Below are 23,808 nucleotides of genomic sequence, written 5' to 3' on the forward strand. Positions count from 1 at the left end.
CCATACTAAGCTAATGGACATTCCTGGCCAAGTGACCCTTTCATGCCTTCAGGAAAGGACCCCCACATCTCTGCAGTTCTGCTCTTTCCCACATCATCTCCCGTCCCTTGCAGCAACACCACCGCAGCGTGGTCACACAAATCCACACCTCCTGGCTCCTGCCCTCACGTGCCACACACACCCTCAGAGACGCAGACACCTAGGACCCCCCTGTATGCACTCATGTGTACCTGTGTGCATTCAGTCATGCACATCCAGCACTTAATCATGGAACACACCGTCCTAAATACACTCGAAGTTGCACATCCAAGCAGACCCATGAATAAGTATGTTCATTCACACTCAGGGTCTGGACAGGCTACGTGTGTCTTACACATGTGTCTGCATCCCTGAAGGAGTTCCTTGTGCTCTGGGATGGTCAGGGTGGTCAAGGCCAGCTTCCTGGCACACCCAGACTTCTGAGCCTGCCTTGACCCCGGCAGCCGGCAGCCCTGGTATTGGGAAAAGTCCTGCCCCATATTCTGCTCTTAACTTGCCTCTTCCGCCTGTACCACCCCAGGAATCTTGGGTTCTCTTTTGTATCTCATGAGCCTGAGGGTTGGGGCTCTCCTGATTCTGGCAGTGGAGGTAGGATTCTGTCTTCTCTCATCTTTGAGCAAAAGATAGCAAAATTTTTGATGGCTGCATCATGCCGAGCAGGCTGCCTACTGCCAATGGTGCAGAGCGCTCAGGCCTAAGCTGGTGGCTATACTGGGAGCTGGGAGGACTCACTGGGCCTCTGCTGAGTCTATCTCAGCCGGTACTGGGGGCAGGGGAGGGAAGGAGGAGCAGGGAGTGGAGACGCGTCCCCTGGCACTCCTCCCCTGTGCAGTGCCCCTATCAGGTTCCCACCCCTCCCGGGGCCCCAGCAGCTGTCCTTGGACCTGCCTTAACCCCCTGCTTGCTGCTGTCACCCTTCCTAGGGCCACACTCTTCCCTGGGTCCTGCAAACCTCAATCTCTGGCTGCTCCCATCTATTACCACCTTTTTCTGGCCCTTGTGGCATCATGCTGGGCTGCCTGGGGTTTGAGACATCCATAATGGGTGGTACCTCCATGCCTTCTGAGGCCCAGGAGCTGGGGAGGCAGCGTTGGCCCTGAGCAGGCCCTGTCTGTTTTCAGGGCTCGGCGGAGTCCTACACCAGCCGTCCGTCGGACTCCGACGTGTCTCTGGAGGAGGACCGGGAGGCCTTAAGGAAGGAGGCAGAGCGCCAGGCATTAGCCCAGCTCGAGAAAGCCAAGGTGAGAGAGGCGAGTGGGGCTGTGCTGGCATTATTTCCCCCACCCCCACATCTTAGAGACAGCCTGGATGGACCCAGGGTCAAGTCTCGGCTCAGCCACTTCCTAGCTGGTGTACCCCTGGGCCTCGATGTACGTCTGTCTGTCATCTGTAAAATGTGGGCCCTAATAGCTGCCTCTTTGTGCAGTATAATAAGTGCCTAGTACTGTTTCCACACATAATAGGAACTTGAGAAGTGCTAAAAGTTTTCACTTCTTTCTGGAATCGAACTTCTTGGGCTATTATAAGCTGTGGGATCTCAGGCAAGTCACTTAACCTTTCTGAGCTTTAGTCTTCTCATTCATTAAAATAAAGATAATAATAGTACTTAATTTCATAGGGCTTTTGTGATGAATAACTAAATGAAATAATGTGTGTGAGACATGTAACACAGTACCTGGCACACTAAACGGTAGTAGCTATCATGATTATTACTATTACTATTATTATTAATTATTATTACCATTATTATTATTCCTTCTGGGTTTCATTCTGGGCTCCCCAACCCCGAATACTTATCATTCCCCAGTGCCATCCTGCACCCTGAGAAGACAGTGCTATTTTTTGCTTTCTTTCTTTTATTGCGAAATTTAACGTACATACAAAAAACTACATAAGCCATTCAGTATATGTTTAAACGAACGATTTACAACACAAACCTCCACATAATCACCACCCCAGTCAGGAAGTTGTACATTACATTGTGGTTTAATCTGATTGTCATCCTCCCCGTGCCTCCTCTAGACCAAGCCGGTGGCATTTGCTGTGCGGACAAATGTCGGCTACAACCCGACTCCAGGGGATGAGGTGCCTGTGCAGGGAGTGGCCATCACCTTCGAGCCCAAGGACTTCCTGCACATCAAAGAGGTGCGGAGAGCACTTGGCATCTGGAGGGAGGGCATGGTGGTGGGTGCTAGGAGAGGGGCATCCAGAGTTCTAGTGGAAAAAGACTTTTGACCCAAGCAGAGCTGGGCTGAATCTATATGATCTTAGACAAATCTCTCCACGTCTCTGAGCTTCTAATTTTTCATAAAATGGGGTGGTAATGCCTAGGTCACAAGGTTGTTGGGAGGGTTTGTGATGAGGCTTGTAAGTGGAGGGGCAACGTGCCAAGCACATTGTAGGTGACATGTAGGTGTCAGCATTTATTCCTCTCCCTGACTTTCCAGGGTAGGGCAGGCACATGGTGGAGGAAGGACTCCCAGAACAGGGATGTGCTGGGGATGGGGTGGTCCATAGCCCAAGAGGATGCTGGTCTTGGAGTTGTCCTGAGAATCGGGGCCTGTACTCAGAGGCTGGAGCCAGGGGCCAGGTTCTTTGAGGCTGCCACCCCTTGGGCAGGGTGGGCAAGTCTGAGGGTGGTTTCCCCTGGAGGATGGCTGTTGGCTCGCATCTCCAGTCTCCCTCTGGGTCTCTCCCACCCCACCTGCCATTGTTGTTTGCAGAAGTACAATAATGACTGGTGGATCGGGCGGCTGGTGAAGGAGGGCTGTGAGGTTGGCTTCATCCCCAGCCCTGTCAAACTGGACAGCCTGCGCCTGCTGCAGGAACAGAAGCTGCGCCAGAACCGCCTCAGCTCCAGGTGTCTGGCTGGGGGCGGGGCACTCCCAACCCTGGGAGAGGCCATCCAGCCAGGACTAGGCCTCACATGTTGACGCATTGCCCTGAGGGCACAGAGCAGCCTGTGGCATCACCACTGGGGCTGGAGGATCTCCTGGGGGGTGGGCAGCATGTGAGAGAACAAGATTCCCCCACCCTCACGCCCACCCCTTTGTTCACGGCTCCATTTGCCTCTCTGCCCACACAGCAAATCAGGTGACAACTCCAGCTCCAGTCTGGGAGACGTGGTGACTGGCACCCGCCGCCCCACGCCCCCTGCCAGTGGTAAGAGCTGCCGCCACCCCAGGGGGTTCAGGGAGCTCCTGGGTGGGGTGATCTCCCCACTGCCTGTCCCCTCCTTTCCCTGCAGTAGAGGCCATCCCTATCGTGAGTCCTCCAAACACATGCAGTGGTCCCCCCTCCATGAAGAGTAGGGCGCCCCACAAGCTGGGCCTGTCAGCGCCCATCCTCTCATGTCTCTCCTCTCCCATTTCTTTGGTAGCTCCATCTCTCTGCCTGACTCCCCTACCCCCCGCCCCCATTCATTTCTCCCAGCCCTGTTCCATTCACCTCTTCTTCTTTCTTTTTTCCCCATCCCATCCCTGCGTTCTGTACTTGTGTCTCCATGTCCATCTCACTCCTCCCCACCTCGCCTCCCTCCTCCCTCTCTCCTGACTCTCCGGTCCAGGTAATGAAATGACTAACTTAGCATTTGAACTAGACCCCCTAGAGTTAGAGGATGAGGAGGCAGAGCTTGGTGAGCAGAGTGGCTCTGCCAAGACTAGTGTTAGCAGTGTCACCACCTCGCCACCCCACGGCAAACGCATCCCCTTCTTCAAGAAGGTAATTCTTACTGGGTTCTTGCAAGAGGGGAGGGGTCAAGGCCCAGCTCTTTGGCAGGGGGAGGGGGCCTGGAATAGACTCAGATGTACCAGCCTGATTCTGTGGGATCAGGGCTTCCTGCCAAGGAAGAGGGAGGGGGTAGAATGCACCATCTCCGCATACAGTCTCACCCAGCCCCAGGAAGCGATGGTTCTTGCAATCGAGGTGCCCCTTCCCTTGGAAGGCTGCCCCCGGCCCAGAAGCAGGGTCAGGTGGTAATGAAACTGACCTTTTCCCTCACTACCGGTGGGACAGTCCATGTTTGCCCCCAACCCTCACATGTGAAGGGGAGAGTGGAATGGTGGCCCTTGTTTGTCCTTTTTGGACTCCATGGGGCTAGGGTAGGCACATGGGAGTCTACTGGCTGCAGAGCAGGACAGTTAAGGGAACCCTTAAAATGGGCAGGTTGGCCTGCACTGGGGTTAGGAGATGGGCACCAAATTAGGGGCTGTCACCCTTTCCAGCTCTTTTCCAAAACCCAGAAAGGGGGCAGGGTAGTCTGAATATTCCCGAGTCCACTGAACTGGCCGTCAGTCCTGTTCCCAGCCCTGATCCAGGGCTATCTCTGGCTCCCTCTTGGCATGGGGTCCCGTCCCTTCTCTCTGGCTCTGTCTGTCACTAACACGCATGCCCTGTTATCTCTCCTCGTCTGCCCGCTCTCCCTCCCTCTCTTGTCCTGGTTCCTTCCTTGCCCTCTGCCCCTGCCTGGGTGCCCTCCCCTCTCTCTTCCCCCTCCCCCCACTTGGCAATCTCTGGACCCAGCCAAACAGAAGCAGAAGTCGGTGAGTATCACAGCTTTCTGTGTCTCCCTCCCCACCCCCTGGGATGAGCTAGGGGGACCTGCTAACACCCATTCCCTTATCTGCCCACCCCCATTTCCCCCACCCTTCCTGGTTCTCCCTGGCCATCCCTTCCCACCGCCACTCTGATCCCCATATCTGGGCTCTGGGACCAGGGGGAGGAAAGGATGCATGAGGGATCCTGGAGGCTGGGGGAGAGGGGCTAATGCCATCTCCACTCTGGGGTTTCCCCTGCCTGCTTCCCCCCAGACAGAGCATGTGCCCCCCTATGACGTGGTACCTTCCATGAGGCCCATCATCCTGGTGGGACCGTCGCTCAAGGGCTATGAGGTAGGAGCCCCTAGAGGGGAGTGGACCCTGAGGGGCCCAGACCTCCAGAGAGACTCCATAGAAAGGTCTTCAGACCCCAGAGATCCCCCGGCAGGGCCTTCCCAGGGTGTCCTCCCCAGAGGGCTACAGACCTTCAGAGAAACCCCGCAGAGGGGCCCAACCCAGAGGGAGACTCACTCAGAAGGATCTATTTTCCCCAACCCCCCACCCCCAGAAAAGTCCTCCCAGAGATACCACCTAGACGGCCCTTTGGAACCAGAGACCCTATTGGAGTCCCCCAGACTCAGAAGGAACCCTCCCTCCCCCGCATAGGGGCCCAGTCATCTCAGGAACTTAGGAGGAAAATGGAATGTGAGGGTACAAATACCCAGCAGCCCACCCTTCCTGAGTGGCTTTAAATGCCTGACTTCTCCTCCCTCAACCCCCAACCTCAGGTTACAGACATGATGCAGAAAGCTTTATTTGACTTCTTGAAACATCGGTTTGATGGCAGGTAAGACCCTGGGAGCTGGCTCCCCACTTCCACAGTGGTCCTCTGCTGCTGGGGATGGGCGGGATGGCCTGAATGACAATCCTGGGACTCTTGGACTGAGGGATAAGAGGCAGGCCTGGAGTCTGGGAAGTGGGCAGGGCATTCTAGTCCACCCTGACCCCAGACTCCCCTTACCCCATCCCCCAGGATCTCCATCACTCGTGTGACAGCAGACATTTCCCTGGCTAAGCGCTCAGTCCTCAACAACCCCAGCAAACATATTATCATTGAGCGCTCCAACACACGCTCCAGCCTGGGTGAGCCTCCCCTTCAACAACTTCCCCCGCCCCTGGGCCCCACAACCCCTGCCCCAGGCCAGGTGTGGGAGGGGAAGGAAAGGAGGGGCAATCTCTAGAAGTGTTCTATCCACCACTGCCTCCTGGGGGAGCCCCTTCCATTCCTCCTTCCCCATGACTCCATGTCCCCCAGCTGAGGTTCAGAGCGAGATCGAGCGAATCTTCGAGCTGGCCCGGACCCTTCAGTTGGTCGCTCTGGACGCCGACACCATCAACCACCCAGCCCAGCTCTCCAAGACCTCACTGGCCCCCATCATTGTTTACATCAAGATCACCTCTCCCAAGGTGGGTGCAGTGGGGACAGGAGTGCCGCCTGTGTTCAGATCCCAGCTACTGCTCACTAATGGTGTGACTTAATCTCCCCGATGAACATCATGGGATATTGTGAAGATTCAACCTAATGTGAATACTTAACACTTAGCATTAAGGTCTGGCATAATGTACCTCATCGTCTTTTAGCTATTATAAATATTATTATTAGGGTCATGCAGGCCAAGCCCCTGTCTCCACTCTGGTTGACTTCCCATCCTCGGTCGAAAAAAACTGAAGGAATTCTGTGCTTTTTGTCCCAGTGTCACCAGCTGCTTGACAGTCGGGAGGTCTTTCCTGTTTTTTGAGTTCAGCCCTTTGTGCGGCACTGTCTTGATGAAGATGGAATCGGTAGGAAGGCTGATTGGCTTCTTGGTCACATTGCAGGTCCATTAGTTTTCCCTCCTAGCCGTTAGCGGGGGCTTGAGAATCATGGAGGTGGAGTTTAGGTGACCGATTTGAAGTTAGGAGACAGCATGGCCTTCAAATCCTAGCTCTGGGTGGCTTATTAATTAATTAAATTCTGTTGTTGGTGTTTTTTTGGTGGTTGTCTTTTGTTGAACTTGGGACCTCGGGGGGATTATTTATCCTCTGAGCCTCAATTTATCCACCTATAAAATGGGGGTCATAATCCCTCTCTTGTGTTATTATTGAGAGGATAGGATTGGAGGTAATGATGTAAAGAGCCCGGTGTTCTGTCTGATTCATGATGGCAACCAGGGGAGGTAACTGTTATCATCTCATGATAACACCCTATGAGCTGAGCACCCTGGGCCAGTTACTTAACCTTTCTGAGTCCCAAGTTTCTAAAGAGCATAAAGAGGATGATAGGATTTAAGTGCTTCCTGGGGTGGTTGCAAGGATCAAATGAGATAATGGATGCAGAAACATTTTGTGAACTAGAAAGTAATAGATACTTCCATTTCCCCGTGGAAGAGCACTGCCTGAGGTGAGGGGTGAGGACTCTTGAGAGGCAGACTGTCTGGGTTCACCTCCCAGCGCTGCCTCTGACCAGCCCCTGCTCCTTTGGCAAGTCACCTAAGTTCTTTAGGCCTCAGATTCCTGTCTGCAAACAGGGATCCTCAAATGGTGGTTGTGAAGATTAAATAAATGGATTAACCATGCAAAGTGCCGGGTACCTACGAAGCACTGTATCTATTCTTTTTTGTTTTTTTAAGATTTTTATTTTGAAATAATTTCAAGTTTACAGAAGAGTTACAAGAGTAGTACAAAGAACTCTCATTCTTTGAACAAATTCACTAATTTTTTAAACAGCTTAAGATGTAGTTACTCACATTTCACTCAATTCAGCCATTTAAAGTATACAATTCAATTGTTTTTTGGATTCACTAATTTTGTACATGTTGCCACATTTACTTCATCCTCTATCTTTGTGTATGTATGTGTTATGTGCATATGCATATGTGTGTATATATCTGTATTTTTTTCCTGAGCCATTTGAGAGTAAGTTGTAGATGTTGTATGCCTTTATCCCAAAATGCTTCAATACGTATTTCTTAAGAACCAGGACATTAACTTAGATCACCACAGTATAATTGTCAAATTCAAGAAATGTCATCTAAAATACCGTCCCTCTTCAGTGTTCACCAGTTGTCCCAATGATGCCCTTTATGGCAATTTCCCCTGAACCCAGGCACCAATCGAGGGTCATGTGTTGCATTTAGTTGTTATATTTCTTTGGATCCTTTAAACTGCAACCATTCCTCAGCCTTTCTGGGATTTTCATGTCACTGACATTTTTGAAGAGTACAGATCACTTATTCTGTAGACCGTTCCTCAGTTTGGGTTTGTCTGGTGTTTCCTCACAACTGGATTTAGGTTTTGCATTTTTGGCAGGATACCACCAAAGCCATGTGTCCTAAGGCCTGTATCAGGAGGCACATGATGTCGGTTTGTTGCATCATCGGTGATGTTAACTTTGATTATTTAGTTAAGGTTGTGGCTTTATGTTTAGCTATTATTATCATTATTATGATTGAGGTGAGAATTATAATAGTGGCTGCCTAGTGGGATTATTGTCAGGACTAAATGAATTGATCATGTAAAAAGCACAGAATAGTGCTGGTACATAGCAAGTGTCCCAAGGATGGTTGCTGTTAAGGTGGAGGGAAGTTGGCCTGGAGAATGAGGCCTGTAAAGAACGTTAGAGGAGTTGAGAAGGAAAATCACTGCCCTTCGTACAGCTGCTGCCAGCAGAGCTTCCCAGGAGAGGCCGGCATGGGAGCCAGGAGAGAGCCTGAGCATCATAGATTAGAACGGACAAGGGCTGGTGAGGTCAATTCTGAAGAGGTGGCCGGGGTTGCGAGTCACTGAGCATCCCCTGGCCCTGACGTGGACTCTCCATGCTGATTCCAGCCAGGACCTGCCTCTCTGACTTGTTGCATTACGGGGTTCCACTAGCTCCTCTTCTCCCCCCAAACCAGGTACTTCAGAGGCTCATCAAGTCTCGAGGGAAGTCTCAGTCCAAACACCTCAATGTCCAAATAGCAGCCTCGGAGAAGCTGGCGCAGTGTCCCCCCGTGAGTGCTCAGACCCAGGGGAAGGGAAGGGGCACATCTGGGTTCTCCTGGTTTCCTCTGGCCTGCGTGGGAGAGGGTGTGACCAGGAACACTTGGGCCTAGTTCACAGGCGCATAGTGGTCTCTGGGGAAAGAGTGCTGCATTGGGCAGTCAGAGACTGGGTTCAAGCCCCAGCGGCACCACTTCTCTGTGGAGAGTCCAGCCCGTCCCTAACCTTATATCTAGAGTGAGGGAGTTGGACTATCTGGGTGCCAAGACCTCTTATAGTTTTGCCCATGTATATATCTGAGAGCCCTCCTTCTCTTTCTGGACATCCAGAGGTCTCTTTTTAATTTTGTCCTTCAACCCTGTGACTCCGCCCACTGCACCCAGGCCGCACCCTCACCCCCTTGGTCACGCCCGGCTCATCCCAGCCCCGCCCCTAACCCCGCCTCCACAGGAAATGTTTGATATCATCCTGGACGAGAACCAATTGGAGGATGCCTGCGAGCACTTGGCCGAATACTTGGAAGCCTATTGGAAGGCCACACACCCGCCCAGCAGCACCCCGCCCAATCCGCTGCTGAACCGCACCATGGCTACGGCAGCCCTGGCTGCCAGCCCCGCCCCTGTCTCCAACCTCCAGGTACAGGTGCTCACTTCACTCAGGAGAAATCTCAGCTTCTGGGGCGGGCTGGAGGCCTCGCAGCAGCCCGGGGCAGTGCCCCAGCATCAGGAGCACACCATGTAGGTGCCCCCGCCCATCTCCCCTCCTGCCCGGGGCTTGAACTGGAGCTCAGGGAACCTGGGGAAGGAAGGAAGAGCTTTATTTTGTAAAAAATGTGGTGAGTGGCAGCTTCTGGTGTCTGTGGTTTTTATGGGATTGGAGCTGGCTGGTGGTGCCTCCCTGGACCTGGTCCCATATGGCTACATCTGCTGCCCCGAGGGCTGTTGGATATGAGGCCTGATTGGAGACCTTATAAGACAAGTGACTAAGAAGGAAACATGAGGAAGACCCAATATATTCATTTGCTGGACTCCATACCCACTTTAGACCCAACAGAGGAGGGGCTCTCAGACCCAGGAAATCCCACAGAGCAGAGCCATTAAACCCAGAGAGATTGCCTCCTCCCCCAGAGCCCTAATCCCAGGCAGCCGCTCAGAAGGGACCCTGGAGGAAGCATCTGTGAGTTGATGCTGCACCTTCCATCCTTCTCCCAGTTAAACAGATTCTAGGAAAGGCCCTCTGATGGGTGCCCCACCCTGCCTCATCCGCCACCCATAAGAGCCACAGCCCATCTCTGAGATCACATCATTAAGTATTTGGTTCTAGATTAGAGCCAGAAGAAACCCATTAAATCATTCTAGACCATTGCTTTTCAAATTTGTTTTCAGCAACAGAGCCCATCTGTCCACTGAATCTTAGGTGGATGCTCAGTATGTAGATAAGCATCCTTGCTATGCTCAGAGGGAGCCAGTGACGTGGCCTCCCCTTTGCCTCTGCTTCACCTCCATGGGGACCCCTGAAGCACTTCTTTGCCCTCCCCACTCCACCCCAGATCTCCACGGGAGTTTGGAGACTGCTGTTCTAGTATAATCCCCATCACACCACCATAGGGAAACTGAGTCACAGAGAAGGGCATCATCTGCTCAGGGTCACACAGCTTGACGTGGCGGGGGATGGGACTGGAACCCAGGCCTCTTTGCACCCCACCCAGCAGCCTCTATGGTAGCAGTGGCCATCGTGTCACCTTCATGTGACATTTGGTGATGAGGACATCATCTCCAATAGGGGATAGAGACCCACCAGCCTTCCCCGGCCTGCAGCTTTGAGTCTTTTTTGGGGCAGGGGAGGAAGCCCATCAACCTTGGAGATTCTGTCATTTGACTAGGAAGTGGGGGAGAAGTGTAGGGTTCTAGAAGCCTGTGATTAAGGTCTGCCTTGAGCTGAAGGAGCTGGGTTAGTGAGCTTGAGCTGAAATCCCCTCTTGATATATTTGGAAAACCGGGGCAATGACTAACCCAATCAACCACTAACAAGTGGCCATACTAATGAGCTGTTAATGATGCATTGATGACCTGCGTTGAGGAAGCCATGACTAACTGTTCATGGGCTCTCTACCATGGTTACCAGGAGAGTTCATGCCTCCTCGCGCCTTATGAAGGCTGAGCGCCCCCTGTGCCAATAGAGGAACAAATGCCCTGAGGTCTGTCCTGGGCAGGGCTCTAGAGCCCTTTGCCTGGCTGCCCATCCCCTAGAGCAGCACCCTCCTCCTTCAGCCAGGCTGGGTGTCTTGGTGCTGTCACTAACCTGCCTTGCTTTATTGTGTTTCTCTCACCTCTGCCTGATCTGCATGGTGTGTGCCGTCTGTCTGCTAACCAGGGACCCTACCTTGCTTCCGGGGACCAGTCGCTGGAACGGGCCACCGGGGAGCACCCCAGCGTGCACGAGTCCCCAGGGGAGCCGGGCCACCCCCCAGGCCTTTACCCCAGCAGCCACCCACCAGGCCGGGCAGGCACCCTGCGGGCACTTTCCCGCCAAGACACGTTTGATGCTGACACTCCTGGCAACCGAAACTCTGCCTACACGGAGCTGGGAGACTCATGTGTGGACATGGAGACTGACCCCTCAGAGGGGCCGGGGCTTGGAGACCCTGCAGGGGGCAGCACCCCACCAGCCCGTCAGGGATCCTGGGAGGATGAAGATGATGACTATGAAGAGGAGCTGACCGACAACCGGAACCGCGGCCGGAATAAGGCCCGCTACTGCGCGGAGGGCGGGGGTCCAGTTCTGGGGCGCAACAAGAATGAGCTGGAGGGCTGGGGGCGGGGTGTCTACATCCGCTGAGAGGCAGAGGACATGCAGTGGGAGGAAAGGCTCTGAGCCCGGGGGAGGGGAGGGACAGAGGGGCTCACCACAGGGGACGTATCTTGCCTCCAGGGGGCGCTGTCTCCCTCCTTTCAGATGCCTTTGCTCGATGTTTGGGATTTCTGTGGTGGTAGCATCCCAGCTCCTGGGAGTCCCTTAAGCCCCAGCTGTAGGTTTTTACCTACCTGCTGTGGGGGGGGGGGGGGGGGTTGCCCACCTTTCTGCAGTGCCCCTTTTTCCCCACCTCAGGGGGCTCTCTCCCCTCACTCTCCCAGAGAAAAGGTGCACTTCCTTAACTCTTTGTACTTGGGCCTCTAAATGAGGGTCCTAAATGGGGTGGCCCTTTCTTTTCCAAAGCTGGAGTATTTGGGAAGGGTAGGGAGCTTCTCCTGGAGAGGGAGAGCACAGACTCTCTCCCATGAAGGCTCTCTTTCCCAAACCCCAAATCCAGGATCCCTCACCATGTTCTCCCTCCACCCAGCTTCCTGGCAGCATTGTCTGATAGATAGGTGAAGGCTACAGCGGAAGCCCCATGGGGAGCTTGTCTTGGGGGGGAGGGGGGCTCTGGGTGGAAGCTGGCAGGCATCAGCAGTAGTGCCCTCTGCGTGCCCAGGACCTAGAACCCTGAGGAGTGGGTTGCAACCCGTGACACTGCTACCCACCCCACCTCTTCCATCCTTGGCCCTTGCCAACCCTAGGAATGAGCTTTGCCTACAACATCCCTTGCCTGCTGCCATCAGAAGAGGGGGCCCCGCTGCGTCTGAGCCCCCCATGCTTGTGTCACCTCAGTGTGGAACCCATAGACCACTCTGGTCCGCCTCATCTTGAAACCAAAAAACTGCTCCTTCACTTTCACTCTCACTCTGAGGCCCCAGGGGAGAGGCCCTCTGGGTTGGTGCCCAAGAGGTGATCACCCCAGAGGTTGCCTTGGATCTCCCCTGGGGGGCTTGGCTGCTGCTGCTGCTGCTACTGCTCTGTATTTGCCTCTTGTGATCCTGTCCTTTGCCCATGTCCACTCCCCCCAGGAGAGGCCGTGGTACCCCCTCTGCCCTAGAGTGTCCCTCTGCCTAGCATCCCCTAGCCCAGCAGCTCTGCCCCTCCCCAGCATCCCAGCTGGGCCAGAGAGAGCCGATTGTGCCAACGAGGACTGGGCCCTGCCCAGCTGCCCACCTCAGGGATGGGCACCTCATGCCTGTCTCGCCACCTCCTGTGCCAATGTTGTCCCACCTTCCCCACGTTGGGGGTGGGGTGCAGCTTCCACTTACTGGTTAGAAGACACTACTGCCCAACCTTTCCCCTCCCTGTCTGGTGTCCTGTGCCCCCATCTGTCTGTCTGTCTGTACTACCCTAGGAGAAGTATTTTGCCACATATAAAACCGCCTCCTGTCCTTTGTGGCCGCCTCCTGAGCCTGCTTCTTTGTTCCCACACACGGTTGCCAGCCTATCCTGACGTGCGGGGGGAGTGAAGGGGTGGGTGCAGGAATAAGCTGTGCCCCAAGTTGTTTACTCAACAGCAGAGATGGGGCTTTGTTTTGCGGCTCTCTGATGCATCATGTTCAAGCCTGACAGGAGCTGGGTGGCCGGTCTCGGCTCCCCACTCAGCCCCAAGCCCCACCCATGCCTATCCCATCTCGTAAGTAGAGCCAGGGAAAACGGGAAGCTGAGGTGGGACATCGGGTATTGCGGGTGTCATTCAGTGGGTGAGATCCAGACCCGCTGGCACAATGGCCTAAAGGCTTGTGCTTGTTTTTCTGCTCCTGTGGCTTCCGCTGCTCCCCAACACCTCAGGAGGGGGAGGAGCCGAGCTTCCGGCTCCCTCCTGCTCTGATACCCCACGATTACCACCCCCCCAGCCCCTGTCAGCGAGCTTTGGGGGAGGAGCTGAGTATTGGCGACTCCCCCAGTCCCAGCCTGAGAGATCAAGAAAGGAAGAAAGTCAGCAGGTGACTGCCAGTTCCTGCTATCACCAGCTGGCAGGATGTAGACTTCTGACGGTTGTTAGCTGCCATCACCTGTATCCTGCCTCACATAGCACCCACAAACGGTTTCTACACTTCTGGTTCTTTCTGGGGTGGTGGACTGGGAGGACTAGAGCTCCTGGGTCCTTCACCTGAATGCTCCTGCCTAAAGTGTGTTTGTGTAGAGGGCAACAGACATCCGGGTCTCTCTGGATGAGGGGTTAGCAGACCCAAAGAAAGAGGAACTGGGCAGGCCCACAGGTCAAGTGGCTGGCCTAAGGTCCCCAGAGAGTTGATGGCAAAGCTAGCTCTGCTGGGCCTGGAGCCCAGTCTCTGCCCCACAGTGTGCTGCTCTTGCCACTGCCTTTCAATGGACTCAATCCTTTATTCCCATGTTTAGTCATTGGACATACATTTATTGAGCACCTACTATGTACCAAGCACAAGTCTAAATGGGAACCACAGACAATTCAGGACACCACAATGAGCTCTCTGATGTGGGGAGCACTGGGCACTGGGGGAACCTGGAAGAGGAGTCACTCCCTAACCTGGGGAGCTCAGGGGAGGCTTCCTGGGGGAGGGGAGGCTTGAGCAGAATCTAGAAGGTTGGTTAAGGAGTTAACCTGGCCAGAGAAGTGGGGGAAGTGTTCAAGGCAGGGGAAGCGGGGGACATGCATGACCTGTTCTTGGCAGTTCACTCGCAAAGTGTGCTCTCAAGGTGGTGGTCAGAGAGGGGTCAGCAGGAGCACGTCACAGTGGGCCCTGAGTCACATTAAGGAGCTTGGGCTTTGTCCTGAAGTTGGTGTGCAGAAACGGAAGGATTGTAAGCAGCATTGGCAAGATGGCCTTGGCTGTGCTTTGGAGCATAGACTGGAGGACCTAGCCTGGAAACAGTTGCAGGACCCCAGGTGAGAAATGAGGAGGGTTTGCGTGAGGCCACAGCAGTAGAACGAGAAAGCAGGCAATGGGTGCCAGTGACAGCTAGCAGCATCGAGAGCTCTTGGAGAGTGGTTGGAGGTGGCCAGTGAGCGAGAGGGAGGTGTCTGGGGAGACTGTGGGTGGTAGTCTTCTCAGACATGGAGGAAGCAGGTAAAAAAACCAGGTTAGAAATAGAAACAACATCTAGCTTTGGACAAGGTGGGTTTAAGGTGCCTTTGGGGGACAGCCAAGAGGAGAAGAGCAGAAGACAGCTGGGTGCTTGTTCTGGCACTCCATGGAGAGCTCCCTCTAGGGTGGAGCCTGATATTTTGAATCAAGGGCAGGGATTATTAACTTCAGTTTACAGAAAAAGCTCAGTGAGATTAAGCAACATGTCCATAGTTACACAGCCGTGAAGCAAGGCTTGTACTCAGATCTTTGGATTTCAAGTTCTGTGGTGTCTGTGACCCCCAAGATGCTAATTCCCCTACCCCAGGATGCCCCAGCTTTTGCAAGGGGAGGGGCATTGGGGAGGGGGAAGCCGGTGTCTGAATATTTTTCTGTCTCCTCTCCATGTGCCTTCTGCCTGAAATTGCATTTGCCCAGAACTTGCAGGCAGGGGCATTTCTAGGTGGCTTGGAGGAGAGAGATATTTTTGTTTCTTGGTAACCACAAGCCCTCCACCAATGCGCACTCAGCACACTGGTGGTTGTCAACGTGTGAGAATTTCAACAATCCTGAAGTCGGCTGGGACTAGGCTGAGAGAGGCTGGTGCTACTACCACGGCCGCCTCAGGGACTCAAGAACTGAGGCGCCGGGGACCCCTCCGGCCTGGTACCCTCCTCTCATTCCCTGACTAGCTGCTTCTGTCTTTGTATAGGTTCTGCCCCAGAGTGAGGAGGTCAGAGAGGCCTCAGTCCCAGGAGTGGCTGAAACTTTCCACCTTTCGAAAATCAAGTGAACTGAGCTGGGGCCACAATAGCCTGGGAGCAAGGGGGTGTTCCAGTCCCGTACCTAGAGAAAATTCATGTCTTAGCCCCAGTAATCACATCCTCAGGGAAGTGTGCCTTGTCTCCCTTTTAAATCAGGCCTTCCCACCTACTGTGTCTCAGGGTTGTTTTTTTTTGTTTGTTTGTTTTGTTTTTGGTGTGTATTTGTCTCCTCCTCTAGACAGTAAGCTCCATAAGACCCGGACTGGGTCTGTTTCGTCTCCTTGGCATGTTTCCTAACTCCTGACTCATATTTGTCAAATGAATGAATAAATGAATGAATGCCCTTTAAGATCCCAGCTCTAGGCCTCACAGCAGAGACGGCTCTTGTCTGTTTACTGACTGTGCTCAAAAGCTGGCAGAATGTCACTTTCAATTCTGCATTTGGGGGAGGGAGGGCAGGGTGCACTAAGAGGTTCCTTTGCCTCCAGGAAACAGATGGTAAAAATGCTTAAAACATTGCCGTTTCCCCCAGCACCCTCTGCGCCCCCACCCTACCCCACCCAGCCACAGCCCCAGCTCCTTCTCCCCTAGGGCTGAAATGGAATCACCCAGACGGGCTCTGATAGTCAATTCTCCTAACTCTGGATACCAAGCTAGGTGGGATGGAAATTCTGTATTCAGTGAACACAGAATTTCCCTCTTCTCTCCACAAACTTCCCAGCCTTCCTCAATCCTCTTCAACTGGTGTTCATACTCCTTTTTTTTTTTTTTTTTTAATACTCCAAACACCATTTCTCAGGCTGTAGCTTAACTCACTGTACTTCAGTCCCGTAGTAACATGTTCCTCCCGTGTGCCGGGCACTGGACCAGGCGGGGCGTGGAGGGAGTACACAGGTGAACAAGACAGGAACCCCCACCTCTAGGACTCACAGTTGATTGAAAGAAACAGACATGGCAGTCTACAACCTCAGTGTTGAGAGAAACCCATTTGGCTGGAGAACCAGGCCAGAGCTTGGGAAGTAGGTGGCTAAAGGGTCTCAGGAATCCTCCTTTCTGAGAAGGTGAAAGGTATTCAGGCAGAGGAAATGCAGAAGCAAAAGTACAGTTGGAAAGAGCTGGGCATGTGTGGGCAAGGACCAGTGGGTGTGGAACATGGAAGAGAGCCTGCAAAGGCTGGTGGGGCTGCTGCTGGAGGCTCTTGACTGTAAGGTAAGGAGACTGATCTCAATCCAGTGGGCAATAGGGAACCATTGAAGGTTTATGAGCTGTGGAGTAACAGACTCTGAGCTGTGCTTTAGGAAGGTTAACAGGGCTGTGAGGGGGATTCCCTGGGTAAGGGGGAGGCAGAGGCAGGGAGACCAGTGAAAGAGTTGTTCCCTTGGAGAGGGGAGCACTAATGGGCTGTGGGAGGGCAGTGGCAGTGGGGTAGAAAGAGCTGGTTCTCCCATGTGATAAGTGGCCTCTCCTTCTAACCACCCCCTCAGCCTGAAGATGGTTTGCCTTCCCCACTTCTCTTTTTGTTTTCTGGTTTTTCCCAGTTTAAGCAAAGAAGGAAATTCACAAACAACAAGAGGCTCCCCCTTCCTCTCCCTCCTCCAGTTTGGCTCTCTCTTGGCCCAGGTTCTCCTCTGCTGGGTCCTAGTATCTGGGACCCCACTGTAGGGTCTCTGACTGAGAGTCTCTCCTCTTGCTCCATCCCCGTCTTCAGATGTCCACCCTCCGGGGTCAAGGAGCTGTGCACAAGCAGTCGGTTTGTCAGTGAATCGTAGAAGCAGCCCTGATTTGTTCCTAGAAGACGCCTATCACCAAGGGACCCGCACAAGGAGGGGAGACCCTGCCCTTCCCCAAGAGAGCTCCCTTTGAGTGGGCCTTCAGGACCCACTAGTGAAATAACTAATGATCTCTTGAGGGTTGGCATATTCTCCCAGCTCAGAGAGGATCGGTGAGCCCTGTCTGCCCCACACAGCTGGTAGATGCGGAAGGCGGGTGGCCTAGGGTTTTTCTTCAGTCTAGTGCCCCCAGACACGGCTGGGGGCTTGGAGAAGGGAGAGCTGGGATCCCGTTGTGGGCTCTGTGCTGAGTCTCTTTGATTTGCACTAGGGAAGCAGTCGACCAGAGAATTCTGGGGTTTACTCAGGGGGAGGGGGAGGATGTGGAGTCTGGACTCCAGTTTCCTTGATCTCCAGGGCTCTGGACAGGTAGTTGGTTATCACGGTGACATCCATAGTGCCCGGGAGGGGCCAGCGTCCCAGGGGATTCCCAGGCCCAGCAGGTGATTCGTGGGGCTTCCGTGACCTCATTGACAATTGCCCGGCCCTCCCCGGAGGGCGGGGCTCCAAGCACCCGGGTTGGACCCGGACCCCAAAAGACCGCCAAGTCCTGCCTTTGCCTGGCCCGGGATGAGCCATGGGACAACTGATCGCCAAGTTGATGGGCATCTTTGGGAAACAGGGTAAGAGGCGCAGGGGGCATTCAAGCGACTGCTTTACTCCAGCTCTCACCTGGAGCTCCCCGATCTGGGGTTGTCGGGGTGGATACGCTGGAGGACCTCGGACTCGGAGGGTCCTGCGTGGGCGCTCCTCGCCTGCTCCGCACCCTCCCCTGCTCCCTCCGCTCTTCGAGGGCCCCGTGGCTTCGGTGCTCCCCGGGGCGCAAGGCTGGGCGAGCCTCCTTCCTCCTGGCTAAAAGCTGCCGCCGGTTTCCTGCGATTGTGACTTCGCGCTCGGCTCTCTCCCCAGACCCCTTCTCTTGGCAAGCCCAGAGCGCCCCGGATCTTATGAACTATCACTTTTCTGGAAATGTGGAGCGAGGGAAGTGGGGCTCAGCTCTCACTTCCACTATCCGGGAGTGGCGCAAATGTCCGGGGCCCGATGGGAAAGAAGTCTGTCTTGTTGGTTTTAGATGGAGGAGGCGGGAGGGGGCGCAGAAGTGGTCAGGAGAGCAGAGGACTCCCAGGTGGGGACACCTGTCTCCTTCCTGGGAGGCCTGGTGGGGCACACAGTCCCTTGGTCATCGGGTTTGGCCCTGACCCTGCCCTTCCCTCGGATGCCTTCAGAGCACAAGGTTATCATCGTGGGACTGGACAACGCAGGAAAGACCACCATTCTCTACCAGTTGTGAGTGACTCTGGTGGGGAGAGGAGGGGCCTGGGCCTTCCCACCAGACTGATAGGCATTTGGACCAACCACCTGAACGCTTCGCTGGGTACCCGCGTTCAGCTGTAGCCAGGAGGAGTGATGGGGGGAAGGCTGGTATGATCTTCCTTGTGTAGTAACCCCTCAGTTCAGTGGCTCCTCGGCCTGGCATTCGAATCCTGCACAGTATGGGCAACCCCACTGCTCCCCGCCATTTACCCCCGGCCCCCTGCCAAACCCGGTTGAGGCCTTGACGCTGTCGCAACCTGCCTCTTCTTCCTGCCTCCTTGCTTTTCGACCCCCCTGGCGGCAGCTTCTTCCTTTTTAACTCCTGCACCCCACCTTTGCCTCTTAACTGTCTCCCCCTTCTGCGGACCCAAAGGGGAGGGTCAGCTTGGGTCCGGCTGAGCTCCGGAGCTTCTGGTCTAGCAGAGTCTGGCGCTCGTGCTGACAAGTATCCATCGGAGCGTTTCCCGATATTCACTCTCTGGATGGCCTCTCTCCCGTTTTGGAGCCTCCAAAGTCTTTACTTAGGACAAATTTTCCCCTGAAAAAGTGATGTATGTAAATGGTTTTTTAAAAATTAGAAGAAAAGCAAAATCCAAACAGTACAAGAGCATATAGTGAACAGCAAGTTTCCCTCTGGCTCCCAACTCCCAGGTTGACTTCACAGACCTTCCAGAAGCATTCCTTACACATAAAAACGTGTGTTTTCTATGTCACTTTAAACACAGCACCTCTCTGTTGGCCCTCACTTCTGTCTGTCTCTTTTTCCATTCCCTTGCTGCTCAAAGTGTGGTCCGCAGACCAGTAGCATTGGCATCACCTGGAAGCTTGTTAGAAATGCAGAACGCTGGGCCCCGGCCCACACCCGCCGAATCAGAATCCGTATTTTAACAAGACTCTCAGGTGATTGAACGTGCAGGTGATATTAAAGTTTGGGGAGACGGCTGTGATGAGTCTCCCCTGTCTGGGGTCCAAGCCCAGGCAGGACTTGGTCTCACTCCTGCCTGCATTCCCCCGGGGCCAGGAGAGGTCAGGTCAACCTGGGCTGAGTTGTTCTGGGTTAGATTCAGCCTGACTTGTGAGCAGAGGGGTGGAGGGCCAGAGCTGGGAGTGGACCGGCCTGAGCTCTTGGTACCTGCTCCTACCTCCCTAGCCTGATGAATGAGGTGGTCCATACGTGTCCCACCATCGGCAGCAATGTGGAGGAGATTGTTCTGCAAAATACCCACTTCCTCATGTGGGACATAGGGGGACAGGAGGCTCTGCGCTCCACCTGGAACATGTACTACTCCAACACTGAGGTGAGGAGGGCACTGGGACTAGAGGGGCTGTGTGATTTTAGCCAGACCCTGAACCTCTCTGAGCTTTGGTTCCCCCGCTTGTGAGATGGAGATCATAATAATGACCTCCCTGAGTTGTGAAAATTAAATAATGAAACAATAGCTAATGCATATGTGTCAAATACTTAATGCAGCACAGTGCCTGTTAAAATTTTTTAATACTTCCTGGCAGCTCTGTCTGCTTGCTGGCAGCTTTCTGTTTGATGCACTGAATGGGGTAAGCCCTTTTCTCCAGGGGCCTTACTTTCTCACTGCGGCAGTGGGAGAATTCAGTGGTTTAACTCTGGAGTCGAGATGGAGCTGAGTTCAAATTCTGGCACTGCCGTTCACCAGCTGTGTGGCCGAGGGCAAGATACGTCACCTCACTGGACCTCAGTCTCCTCATTGGTAAACGGGGATCACAACAGTTCCAGTGCCACAGTGTTGCGGCGAGGCCAAAACGGAGTCATGAATGCCCAGTGCTTCGCGTAGCCTCTGGCACACATCAGAGGTTGTGCTGTGTGCTCCCCATGTTTGCATGGAAAAGGGAATTAAAATGGGACTACGACACTGAGATCTTGAGACTAGACAGTTTGTTTTCTGTGGGGTTGGCATCAGGGCAGGCAGAGGCCAGTGGGGGAGCACAGTGGGCAGGAGACACATTCACCAAAGAGAAAGCCCACCACTCATGGTTCCCCTCTGCTGGCCAGTTCATCATCCTTGTGATTGACAGCACGGACCGGGATCGCCTGCTGACCACTCGGGAGGAGCTGTATAAGATGCTGGCCCATGAGGTAAGCCCTGTGCAGATGGGAGAGGGCCCAGTGTCCCAGCTGTGTGACCTCAGCCTACCCCTGAGCTTCTCTGAGCTTCATTCCTCATGCCCCAGTCTCTGCGAACCTCTATCCCAGGAGCTTGGGCGGGGCTAGTTTATCCCAGGTGAGGGGCAATGATGTCCTCAGCATAACTGATCACAGAAGCCAGAGCTGCTGGTTCTGGTCCTGACCCCACCTCTCACTCATTGTGGGACCCCAGACAAGTCACTTCACCTCTCTCAATCTCAGTTTCCCCAAGTATAAATTGGGGAGGATCATTAAAATCCTACCTCATGAGATTGTTGTAAGGATTATATGGACTGGTTGGGAGGCATTCCACAGGCTGTTGGTGGCATTTGATGTGGTTGCTAGTGTCGGAGCTGGGCCCCCATCCCCGCCCAACCTGGGCATGGGCCTCTCTTACGGGGACAGCAGGGGAGCCAGGCAGTGGGAAGGGAGGCTGGGCCCTGGCAGGCTGACTGGGGCTGGGCTCCTCTGTCCACAGGCTCTGCGAGACGCTTCCGTCCTGATCTTTGCCAACAAGCAAGACATGAAGGACTCCATGAGTACCGTGGAGATCTCCCGATTCCTCACCCTTAGTGCCATCAAAGACCACCCGTGGCACATACAGGGCTGCTGTGCCCTCACTGGGGAAGGGTTAGTGACTGCCCCACCTGCACCTCCAGAACCTGGCCCCACCAATGGATGACCAACCATCAGAACCTTCTGCTGTCTCTCTCCTGTCAGAATCTGGCTCACAGTTAGCTCCCGGGCCAAGCCAGTGGAGCACCTACTCACAGTTAAGAGGCTGTGGGTAAGCGGTGAGCAAGACAGAGTCCCTGCTCTCAAGGGGCTTGTTCCAGTGGGGAGAGAGGCGACACTCCACCTACACACAAACATTTTAGGTACTGATAAATGCTATGAAGAGAGTGAAAGTGGGTAACAGCGGCAGGGATGGGTCTGACTTAGCTCTAGTGGTCAGGGACACCCTCTACTAGGAGGTGACTTTTGAGCTGAGACCTGAATCAAGAGGAGACAGCATGGGAAGAGCTCGGGGACAAGCCTTGCAGGCAGAGATCACGGACTCTTTCTGACCTTGAGTTTCCTTATCCCTAAAGAGGCGGGTAATTACACCTGCGCCCTCCCAGAGTTTCTGGAGAGAGTAAATGACCCCATTCAGTCAACATTAACGTGCACGTGCACCTACTTTGTGTCGGGCCCTCTTCTAGGCACCGGAGAAACAGCATTGAACAAAACAGACAAAAATCCCTGCCCTCGTGGAGCTTATTTTCCAGTGAGGGGAAACAGACAATAAACAAGAAAAATAAGGAAAATATATAGTAAGTTAAAAAGGGATGAGTGCTAAGTGGAAAAGTCAAGTAAGAAAGGGAGACTGGATGGAGGTGGGGGCATGTTGTAATTTTACATAAGGTGTCCAGGGAGGGGCCACTGAGAAGGTAGCTGCTGAGTAAACAGCTGGAGGATGTGAAGGAGCTGGGTCACCGCCACGCAGAGGGCCTTGCCTCGGGCCCAGAGAATTCCCTTCTCTCTTCCTTCTCAAGTGGAATCACAGCAGGCTGAGGAGCTGGATGCCTGGTTGAAGAGGCGGGGAGCCTTTAGGCAGATAAGCCCAAGGAACTACGCATTTCTGGCAGTGTCCTTGCCACCCCCTGGGTCAGGAACTCCCCTCGCCCCCCCCCACAGTAGGCTCAATTCAACCAGCATTTCCTAAGTACCTCCCATGTGTCATGCACTGTGTTGGGTGGTACAGACATGACCAAGATCCCACCCTTGCTCTGGAGTTGCTCACAGTCCAATGGGAGAACTTGCTTCCGGAGCCTCTTCCTAGGCCTTTGAAGTCACCCTGACACTACCCCCAGTGATGGGAAGGGGCAGTGGAAGCTTGCCCAGAGACCTTGCAAAGGTGGGTCTCCAGGACGCTTTCTCAGAGAAGCCCTCCCTGACTCCCAGACATCCAGAGGCCTGTGCACGACTCCTTCCTAACCGTTATCACAGTATGGTTAGAGAATTATTTGTTTCATCATTTGTTTTACATCTATCTCCTCTGCCAGACAGTAAGCCCCAGAGAGTGTGTCTGTTTTTTCACCAGTAAGTCCAGGCACAGTATCTGATGCATAGTAGTTCCTCAGTCTGTTTATGTTTGTTGGTTGACTGAATGACCGGATGTAACTTCGGTCATCCCCTCAGTTGGCTCCGGGCACGGGCTGAGAGCCTGAAGGCCATCATCCTCACGGGACATGCTAATCCTTGCCCTGTTCCTCCCTCTCTGCAGGCTGCCCGCCGGGCTCCAGTGGATGCAGTCTCGGACCACTGCCAACTGATGTCCCAGCCTGAGGCAAACCAGAAACTTTGGGGGTTTTGCAATAAGTACGTGGGTGGAAAACCCAAGGGACTATTTATTACTTTTCTATGATTCTCTGGTGGGACCAGGGGCAGCTGCGGACAGCGAGACTGCTGCCGTCTACACAACCCCCACCGAGGAGCCAGACTGTGCACCCTGAACTGCTGCAGGCAGGACGGCAGAGAGAGCCGCCCCTCGCTCCAGGGGAGCAGACGTCCTTGCAGACACCAGGGAAGCTGTTGGATGTGTTTGGAGACTAGGAAGTAGAGTCTCCCCGTGCCCCGCGCAGCCCTCCTCTCTGTAGGAAAAATGGAGGCAGGGGGTGGGCAGGGAGCTGGAACTACTTTTAATTTCCTAGAACCCCATCCCAGCTTTCCGGCCCTCAGCCATCTTTGGGCAAAGGAGATTCCAGAGAGGTGAAGGGGGTGGGCTCAAGGGAAGGAGGGCAGAGCCAAAAGCTGGGAGGGGAGAGGGAGGAGGACAGGACGTCCCAGGCAGGGACAGTCCTTCGTACTGCAGGGCCGTCCGCTCCTCCCTGGCCTTCCCATTCCCTCTGAGATGCTGGCTCTGACCACAGCTTTTGAGCTTTAAGCCACTCCATCCTTTGCGCTTCACTCCCAACGTCCTTCCAATGTGAATCCCACTCCCAAATGTCCCAGATTCCTAGTGTCTGCTTATCTTGTCTGTCTTTTTGTAATGACTTTTTTTTCACATTGTATTAGGATTTTTAGAATGATTGAAGACATGCCATTGAAAACTGATCATCTCTTATTTCTGCCTGCTTCTTCTGCCTGTGCCTCAAACTGGCTTTTGGTTTTTGTACAAAGCTCTCAGGCAGGGGGAAATCCACCTTGGCAATGGAGGGCGGGCTGCCTTAAGGTTCCATCTGGCTGGCGGACTGGCTCCTTGGC

General features: G+C 54.0%; 2 protein-coding genes across 29 annotated transcripts in view; both read left to right on the forward strand.

Moving 5' to 3' along the window:
- The window catches only part of CACNB1 (calcium voltage-gated channel auxiliary subunit beta 1), a 29,240-nt gene extending 16,394 nt beyond the window's left edge, over positions 1 to 12,846 (forward strand). For 2 of the 8 annotated variants that reach the window (XM_005597446.4, XM_014740799.3), the window contains 12 exons: positions 1,161 to 1,280; positions 2,062 to 2,184; positions 2,763 to 2,899; positions 3,125 to 3,201; positions 3,605 to 3,759; positions 4,848 to 4,928; positions 5,363 to 5,421; positions 5,608 to 5,717; positions 5,890 to 6,041; positions 8,510 to 8,605; positions 9,045 to 9,230; positions 10,968 to 12,846. In XM_005597446.4, coding sequence (XP_005597503.1) covers positions 1,161 to 1,280; positions 2,062 to 2,184; positions 2,763 to 2,899; positions 3,125 to 3,201; positions 3,605 to 3,759; positions 4,848 to 4,928; positions 5,363 to 5,421; positions 5,608 to 5,717; positions 5,890 to 6,041; positions 8,510 to 8,605; positions 9,045 to 9,230; positions 10,968 to 11,432 — 1,761 coding nt within the window. In that variant the 3' untranslated portion in view covers positions 11,433 to 12,846. Of the gene's footprint in view, positions 1 to 1,160; positions 1,281 to 2,061; positions 2,185 to 2,762; positions 2,900 to 3,124; positions 3,202 to 3,604; positions 3,760 to 4,560; positions 4,581 to 4,847; positions 4,929 to 5,362; positions 5,422 to 5,607; positions 5,718 to 5,889; positions 6,042 to 8,509; positions 8,606 to 9,044; positions 9,440 to 10,967 lie in introns of those variants that run through there. The other 6 variants (XM_003362392.5, XM_070226184.1, XM_014740802.3 and 3 more) reach the window with 4 other exon arrangements.
- A 1,118-nt stretch (positions 12,847 to 13,964) lies between these two features.
- ARL5C (ADP ribosylation factor like GTPase 5C) lies at positions 13,965 to 23,658 on the forward strand. Of its 21 annotated transcripts, XM_070226202.1 has the most exons (8): positions 16,400 to 16,470; positions 16,970 to 17,713; positions 18,317 to 18,377; positions 19,190 to 19,304; positions 19,555 to 19,702; positions 19,977 to 20,514; positions 21,041 to 21,192; positions 22,829 to 23,658. In XM_070226202.1, exons 6-8 carry the CDS (start codon positions 20,251 to 20,253, stop codon positions 22,875 to 22,877), a joined length of 465 nt encoding a protein of 154 aa, XP_070082303.1. In that variant the 5' UTR covers positions 16,400 to 16,470; positions 16,970 to 17,713; positions 18,317 to 18,377; positions 19,190 to 19,304; positions 19,555 to 19,702; positions 19,977 to 20,250; the 3' UTR covers positions 22,878 to 23,658. The 21 variants fall into 21 exon arrangements, 9 of the variants coding, with proteins under 9 accessions (XP_070082297.1, XP_070082299.1, XP_070082305.1 ...); XM_070226198.1 differs by lacking the exons at positions 16,400 to 16,470; positions 19,190 to 19,304 and adding an exon at positions 14,108 to 14,319 and having other exon boundaries at positions 17,448 to 17,713; positions 20,431 to 20,514; XM_070226199.1 differs by lacking the exon at positions 19,190 to 19,304 and having other exon boundaries at positions 16,190 to 16,470; positions 17,448 to 17,713; positions 20,431 to 20,514.
- The last annotated feature ends 150 nt before the right edge of the window (positions 23,659 to 23,808 follow it).

Source organism: Equus caballus, chromosome 11, assembly GCF_041296265.1.
Source record: "Equus caballus isolate H_3958 breed thoroughbred chromosome 11, TB-T2T, whole genome shotgun sequence".
NCBI classification, from domain to species: domain Eukaryota; kingdom Metazoa; phylum Chordata; class Mammalia; order Perissodactyla; family Equidae; genus Equus; species Equus caballus.

Coding starts and splice junctions, on each gene's coding strand:
- ARL5C (XM_070226196.1), top strand. CDS start 14,087: ATGACCTGTTCTTGGCAGTTCACTCGCAAAGTGTGCTCTCAAGGTGGT. Junction 14,320..19,554: donor AAACAGTTGCAGGACCCCAG/GTGAGAAATGAG, acceptor CTACCTCCCTAG/CCTGATGAATGAGGTGGTCC. Junction 19,703..20,430: donor TGTACTACTCCAACACTGAG/GTGAGGAGGGCA, acceptor TCTGCTGGCCAG/TTCATCATCCTTGTGATTGA.